This window comes from Malus domestica, chromosome 05, assembly GCF_042453785.1.
Source record: "Malus domestica chromosome 05, GDT2T_hap1".
Lineage (NCBI taxonomy): Eukaryota > Viridiplantae > Streptophyta > Magnoliopsida > Rosales > Rosaceae > Malus > Malus domestica.
Genome location: NC_091665.1, coordinates 35,010,359 through 35,018,544, shown reverse-complemented (window position 1 = coordinate 35,018,544; position 8,186 = coordinate 35,010,359). Strand labels below are relative to the sequence as shown.

At 37.3% G+C, this 8,186-nt stretch overlaps 2 protein-coding genes across 2 annotated transcripts; one reads left to right on the top strand and one right to left on the bottom strand.

Annotated features, from left to right (window-relative positions):
• Positions 1-1,623: 1,623 nt before the first annotated feature.
• LOC114825154 (protein PIN-LIKES 1-like) lies at positions 1,624-3,196 on the bottom strand. The gene is made up of 5 exons (XM_029103528.2): positions 3,110-3,196; positions 2,919-3,019; positions 2,575-2,627; positions 2,308-2,493; positions 1,624-2,171 (listed from the first exon to the last, which is right to left on the bottom strand). Exons 1-5 carry the CDS (start codon positions 3,164-3,166, stop codon positions 2,041-2,043), a joined length of 528 nt encoding a protein of 175 aa, XP_028959361.1. The 5' UTR covers positions 3,167-3,196; the 3' UTR covers positions 1,624-2,040.
• A 3,292-nt stretch (positions 3,197-6,488) lies between these two features.
• LOC139196233 (uncharacterized mitochondrial protein AtMg00810-like) lies at positions 6,489-6,950 on the top strand. Its single transcript, XM_070821907.1, has one exon. The coding sequence runs from the start codon at positions 6,489-6,491 to the stop codon at positions 6,948-6,950; it is 462 nt and encodes a 153-aa protein (XP_070678008.1).
• Positions 6,951-8,186: the final 1,236 nt, after the last annotated feature.

Here is an 8,186-nt window from a genome sequence, read left to right as displayed (position 1 = left end):
TTCCTACAAATCTGCACTTAAGGATCCAATTTGTTTTAAAGCTATGCAAGAGGAAGTTAGTGCTTTGCATAAACAAGGTACCTGGAGTCTAGTGGTATTACCTGCTACAAAGAACTTGGTGGGGTGTAAGTGGGTATTCAAGATCAAGAGACATTCTGATGGTACTATTGCAAGACATAAAGCTAGATTAGTAGCTAAAGGGTTCAGTCAAAAACCTGGAATTGACTATGGGGAAACATTTAGCCTTGTAGTTAAACCTACAACTGTTCGGTTAGTATTGGCTCTTGCAGCTCAGTTTTGTTGGTCTCTCAGGCAATTAGATGTCAAAAATATCTTTTTACAAGGCATTATAGAAGAAGAAGTGTACATGGCTCAGCCTCCCGGTTTTGCAGATGTTAATCATCCTACTCTAGTTTGCAAGCTACATAAATCTCTATATGGGCTCAAGCAAGCTCCCAGAGCTTGGAATGATCGATTCACAAAGTTTTTGCCTCAATTGGGCCTTCAAAACACCTATATTGATTCATCTCTCTTTGTTAAAAAGGTTGATTCTGGTATTGTCATTCTCTTACTCTATGTGGATGATATTATCATCATAGGGAGTGCATCTGCAAATATACAACATGTTATTACTGCATTAACAACTGAGTTTGACATCAAGGATTTATGGGATTTGCATTTCTTTCTGGGTATTTAGATTTCAAGAACTACAACTGGTTTATTCTTGTCTCAGTCAAAATATATGTTGGATCTTCTCACCAAAACAGAAATGGTTGATTCAAAACCCTGTGACACTCCTTGCTTGCCCTACAACCGTCTTCTCAAGGATGATGGTGATCCTTATCCCAACCCGACTTTGTACAGAAGTGTCGTAGGTGCTTTGCAGTACCTCACATTTACACGTCCTGATATAGCCTTCTCAGTCCACCAAGTGTGTCAGTTTATGCAAACACCTATGGTTGCTCACTTTACAGCAGTCAAACGAATTTTGCGGTACTTAAAGGGCACCCTACATCAAGGCATCTGTTATTCCAGAGGATCCCTTCAATTAAAGGCTTTTAGTGATGCTGACTGGGCAAGAGACCCTAATGACCGACGGTCTACTACTGCTTTGGTTGTGTTTTTAGGGCATAATCCTATTTTTTGGTCTTCTAAGAAGCAATTGATAGTATCACGATCCTCCACAGAGGTTGAATACCGAGCTTTGTCATCCACCTCTGCTGAATTGGAATGGATCCAACAACTATTAGCATTTTTGAAGGTTCCTTCACCTTCTCCACCTGTTTTATTCTGTGATAATTTGTCCGCGATTGCTTTGTCTTTTAATCCAGTTCAACATCAACGCACTAAGCACATTGAGATTGATGTTCATTTTTGTGAGGGAAAGGGTTGCAAAGAAATAGCTCCTTGTTCAGTTTGTCTCCTCCAAAGAGCAGTTTGCTGACATTCTGACTAAAGGCTTGAGTTCTCCTTTGTTTCATACTCACTGTAACAATCTCATGCTTCGTTCATCAAAGCATGAGTTTGCGGAGGGATGATAGAGTATAGAAGTTAATGTATAGGATGTTGACAATTGTAATTAGATTAAAAGTTCTGTTAAGGCAGTTAGCTTTGGTATTGAAAGTGTCTAAATATCTCAACATCTGTATTACTTAGTGATCAAGAAATATATCAAGAACTTTCATTCTCTCTCTCTCTCTCTCTCTCTCTCTCTTCTCTGAGCTATTCTCTCTCTAAACCTTCTGTATACAATTTCATAGATTTACTTACGTTTACACTCCTCTGCCCTTCTCTCTAAACCACCGAGAACCAGTCACCACCATTTTTACTTCTCTGACCAAATCGTAGCCACAAACCACTAGATGCGTCATCTGGGTAGCCTGTGGAGTCGAACGCTGGCTCTGCATGTTCAATCCGATGACGGGAAGGAACTGAACTGAGAGCTTCCTAATTCCCGGCGGACTCGGGTTGGAGCTTCGTAATATTTCTTCTGACAAACTACCTACACTTGTATTAGACAGAATTCATGTAAATTTTGATTCACAGTCGCGCCACAAGCCACATGAAGGCGGCGGACCAGAATGTAAGTGACAGTGAAGCGAAAGCATAAGTCCACAGCATGATAACGGAACATTCATTCTCTCCTGCTCCAAATAACTGCGTCATTATTCCTGCCATATTTTAAAGGATGAATAAACAATACTTGAGAATAAACTTACATTTGTTACGAAAAAGAGTGAGTAAGCGGCCAAGCGAGCAACTGCTGGTTGCACTTTTTGTTGCTAAACAACAGAAAAGCAAGCGTACCTATGTTCATCGCAGGTGGGAGTGAAAACTGAAGCAGAAGAACAAACAGATATAATGGATCAGAGTGCACCAACCCAAATTTCAGTGCCCCTTTTACAACCAAGACGCCTATAAGAGGCAGGGCAACATATCGAACAACTATGATGCCAACGACAAGAGATTTCTGAATCCCTGACCCTCTCAAACCTGAAACAACAATGTGAAGTAAGTTCTAAACTAAACCAACAATTTAAGTACGAAACTAATAGGATTTCTATGAGTTATTACCTTGAAGTAGGTTTCCTCCTATTATCAAAGTGAGAGCTGGGATGGCTCCGTCTCTGCAATCATAAAGAACAGTCTCCATAAGGGATGCCGAGTGAACAGCAAGAATGATACAAACACTTAGTATAAAGAGCACACTCGTATTTTGAGCCGAAAGTAAAAAACCATCTGCTAATTGAGAACCAAATTGTTCATTCGGATATATACAACTATAGCACCAAGCATGGTAAATGTCTTCCCTAGTATAGTACTGTATTAAGAACGGGAAGCTAGATTAGTTGCCAATAGGTGCGTAGATCATGGATAATTTATTAAGGTTCGATACAGTCCGGGCATAAGTTTTATACCCCAACAAATATGCAGTATCTTGAATCACCCGTAGAGGAGCACCATCTCCTATCAGTAATTTTCGAATCTGAGGGATGACTCCGATTGCAAAACCAACAAGCTACACCAGGAAAAGATTAAGTTTGCCCAGTTTTAATAAAATTACACCGAATCTGGATTGCAATGATATAAAAGTGTCGAAAGGACATACCGCTCCAATACTTGCAGGGGCAAATATTGTTTTCAGATTGATCGTTTTAAACACCATCACTATACGTTGCTTTAGTTGACCTGAAGTCGTGGCCTGCCATGTAAAACAACAAAGATATGTTGGATTATGAACTTGCACAGATTTATTACAAGTGTAGTTTTCTTATTGGTCTATGTTGCATTAGTTAGTTATAAGCTGATATGGACACTTGTATTTAGCTCATAGGCTAGATGAGATGAAAGGCTGAGATTGTTTATATTGCTCTTACTTTCTATCTCTTCCAACGGTTACATTTTTTTTTGTTTTTATTTTTGTAAAACCAACGGTTACATTTTGGACTGTACCGAGCTCATAAGCTCAGCATGCAATTCGTGCGAATTCATCAGAGTTACATTCTCTGAATCTATGGAATTGTTGTAAGGAGGTTCTTATTCCCTCTTGTGATTTCATCACTGTGTACCTTCGTTTTCTTTATTTGGTTCTTGCTCAAACACATTGTCACCATAATAGATCCAAACATGGTATCAGAGCCAGGTTGCAATTTGAATCTGGGTTATTGTTTCTAAGAAAAGTTGAGAGAGTCAAAGGAATCTCTCATTGCAGCGAATTGTTGATTATTGGAATCCAGGTCTAACATGGCTGGAACTGGAGGAGGAGAGCTATGAGCTCCGATCTTCAATGGTGACAACTTTGATTTCTAGCAAATTAAAACGAAGACTATTTTTCGATCCCATGAGCTCACGAATCTAATTGAAAGGGATTTGACACTCCAACGAAGATGGAGTAAGAGCTCACAGAGGCTGATAGCAAGCTGGTGAGAGAAAAGTTGGTCAAGGATGCAAGGGCACTAGGAATCATTCAAGGTGCCGTCTCAGATCAAATATTTCTTAGAATTGCAAACCAGGAAACAACCAAGACAACCTGGGATATATTGAAGCAAGAATTCATTGGAGATAAGCAAGTGAGTTAGTCAAGTTACAAGGTCTTAGAAGAGATTTTGAATATACAAGAATAAGTGATGATGAAACTATGTCTGGGTACTTAGTAAAACTGTTTGATCTAATTAATAAATGAAGAGTAATGGTGAGGAGTTTAGTAATCAATGAATTGTTCAAAAATTGTTGATTAGCTTGCCAAAATCAAATGATAGCATAGCTTCTAATAGCAAATACCAAAGATCTGGAAACCATTGATGCTCAGGATGTTGTAGCAATCTTGAAAGGTCATAAGCAACGGTTGAATAGATATAGAGAAGGGTGTGCAGAGAAAGCATTTGCAAGTTTGGAAATCTCCAAGCCAAACAACAAGTTTGGAGGTCAAAATTACAGTGCCAAGTTCTAAAAAGGTGCAAAATACAAAGGGAAACAATGGTCTAACAAGACCACATGTCTTGTGAAACAATGGCAAGGTGGAAATGCAACAAAAAGACCTTGCAAAATATGTGACAAACTACATTATGGTGAGTGTCGGAACAAAGGGAAGCCTAAATGCCATAAGTGTAGGAAATTTGGGCACATTGCAAAGGATTGCAAACCTCAACCAGCTAGGCATTACAAAAGGTTAATGCTAGTCCCAGGCTTACTGAAAACTTGTTAAGTGTTGGGAAAATGATTGAGCATGGATACTTTCTTGTATTTGGAGACTTCAAAGTTGATGTATATGATGACAGAACACTAACCAATCTAGTTGTAAGTGTGAAGCAAAAGGAAAATAGGTGTTTCCCATTGTAGTTCAATTCTGGGAAGCAACTTGCATTGAGAGCATCTGTTTTGCAAGATTCATTCATTTGGCACAAAAGATTTAACCATCTGAACTACAGAAGCTTGATGCAATTACATGGCCAGAACATGGTTGTGGGATTACCTGCAATGCAAGAAAGAGGAGAAGTTTGTGAAGCTTGTGCCATGGGAAAACAACATAGAAATATATTCCCCTGAGAACAAACTTGGAGAGCCTCAGTACCATTAGAACTGGTGCATTCTGATGTTTGTGGTCCTATGAAGGTTCAAACTCTAGGAGGTAACATATACTTTGTCACATTTATAGATGAATTTTCTAGAATGTGTTGGGTATACTTCTTAAGAAACAAGTCTGAAGTGTTCTATGTGTTCAAGAAATTCAAGTCCATGGTTGAATTGCAATATGATGATTTTGTGAAGAAAATGATAACTGACATAGGGGTGAATTTACTTCAAATGAGTTAGGTATTGGGAATGGAATGACAACTAACTGTAGCTTACACTCCACAACAAAATGGAGTAGCTGAGAGGAAGAATAGAATAGTTGTTGAGATGGAAAAATGTATGCTACATGAGAAGGAATTACCTTATTTTCTATGGGGAGAAGCAGTTTACACAACAGTGTTGTATCTTTTAAATAGATGTCTTACAAAAGCATTACATGACACTACTCCATTTGAAATGTTCAATGGAAGAACTTCAGGAGTGAGGCATCTTAAAGTATTTGGGTCCATATGCTACTTTTTGGTACCAAGTAACTTGAGATGCAAGTTTCAGCCTACAAGTGCAAAAGGGATTTTTGTTGGTTATGGAACTTATGAAAAAAGGTATAGAATCTACAATCCAAGCACTAGACAAGTCATAATATCCAGGGATGTTCTATTTAATGAAGATGCAAAATGGGATTGCAAACTGAATACTATCAAGAAGATCAGAATGCCACTTATTACCTCTGTAGTTAAAAATGGGAATAAAGATGAAATTTATTTTGTCATACCAGATCAACATCTCTATCAATTGGTTCTAGTCTTCAGCAAGATCAAGGGGAAACCTCTAGCTCACAAAGTCCAAATTCAAGTGTTCAAATAAGTAACATTGATTCAGAAGTGATTGATTCAACTCCACTGAGATGGAAATCAATCAGTGAGGTGTATGAAAGATGTAATGTTTGTATTGTGGAACTAGAATGCTTCATTGAAGCTGCAACTTATGAATCCTGGAATAAAGCAATGCAAGATGAATTAAATATGATTGAGAAGATTAACACTTGGGAATTGGTGAGAAAGTCCTTTGATAAGCCTGTTATTGGTGTGAAATGGGTTTATAAAACCAAATTAAATTTGGATAGTACAGTTCAAAAGAACAAAGCTAGACTGGTCACAAAAGGCTATGCCCAGAAGCCTAGGATTAATTTTAATGAGACATTTATACCAATAGCTAGATTAGACACTATCATAACACTTGTAGCTTTGGCTACTTAAAAGAAGAGGAAATTGTTTCAACTGGGGAGATATATTCCTGCTTTGCAGAGTGTGGTTTCAAGAAGAGCTCCGATGAAGCAATACTTTATACAAGATGCACGGATGGTGGAGGTGTCCTAGTTGTCTCTATTTATGTAGATGACATTGTATATACAAGAAATGATGCAAACCTTTAAAGTTGATATGATGCATAAGTATGAAATGTTTGATTCAAGTTTGCTTCATCACTTCCTTGGAATGAACATTATCCAAACTGAATCGAGCATTTTCATTCATCAAAGAAAATATGCAGCTTCTTTACTTAACAAATTTGGATTGCAAAATTGCAAAGTCGTGAGTATTCCTTTGGTTCGAAGTGATAAACTCAGAAACGATGATGATAGTGGTGCAACTGATGAAACTCAAAATAGAAAGATTGTTGGTAGCTTGTTATATCTCACAGCAATAATACCATATTTGGTGTATGTTGCAAGTCTACTGGCGAGGTTTATGCATTGTCTTACAAACAAGCATTTTGGAACAACTAAAAGGATACTGAAATATGTGCAGGGAACTTTGGATTTTGGTCTGGAGTATGAAAATGGGAAAGGATATGTGCTGATTGGATACTACAATGATTGAAGCGGCTCGAAGGATGATATGAAAAGTACCTCAGGTTATGCATTTACCTTTGGAAGTGACATGTTTTCTTGGTCATCTGTGAAACATCAATGTGTTGCACTGTCAACAGCGGAAGTTGAGTATATCAATGATGTGAGGCAACAACACAAGCAATGTGGCTTCGATTTGTGCTTAAGGATTTTGGTGCAATGCAAATAAAAGCTACCCGACTCAAATGTGACAACACTTCAGCCATTGCAATCACCATGAATCTAGTTTTTCATCAAAAGACTAAGGGTGCGTTTGTTGCGCCGGACTGTCTCGGACTGGACTAGCTGCAGGGACTAAGCTGGACTGGTTTAGACTGGACTAAGCTGGACTAACTTATGGCGCGTTTACTAATCCGTAATCAAATTGAGAGGAATTGGATTGAGGGGGAATTGGATTGAGGAGGAATTGAAATGAGGTGGAATCAGAATCAGATTCCTGTTGAAGTTGTTTACTAAAACTGTCATGAATCGGAGTAGGAATGATGTTGAGTCCATATAAGTTGTTTACTAATTCATTTCAATCGGAATGAAAACTAGGTTGATTACTATATTGCCCTTACATAAATAAATTATTTTCATACTAATAATTTAATTAAATTATTAATTAAATTTATATAATAAAATTCATCTATATAAGCATGTATAAATAGGTTTTATTTATTTATTAAAAGATGGCAAAAATGATATTGAGTCTATATAAGTTGTTTACTAATTCACTTCAATCGGAATGAAAACTAAGTTGATGACTAAATTGCCCTTACATAAATAAATTATTTTCATACTAATTAATTAAATTAAATTCTTAATTAAATTTATATAATAAAATTATCTATATAAAAAAATATAAATAGGTTTTATTTATTTATTAAAAATGACATAATGAGTGTCAAATGAAGGGCAATGTTGGGATAATAAGAAACAAGTGAGGGCATAATTGGAATAAAATATGCATTCCTGATTCCCTTGCCCTTAGGGAATTCAAATACCTCACAAAACTAGGGAATCCGGTTCCTCCAATTTCAGGAATTGGATTCCTTGTTTCGTGTGGGCTCCACCACTTTTTTGATTCCTTAATATTTAGTAAACACTGGAATACTCCGTAATCGGAATTCAATTCCCTTTCTTTATTCCGATTACCCTTACGTAAACATGCCATTAGTGAAGCGTTTGGTGCAGTCTCGGACTAAGAAGCAGGATAATAAAAAAA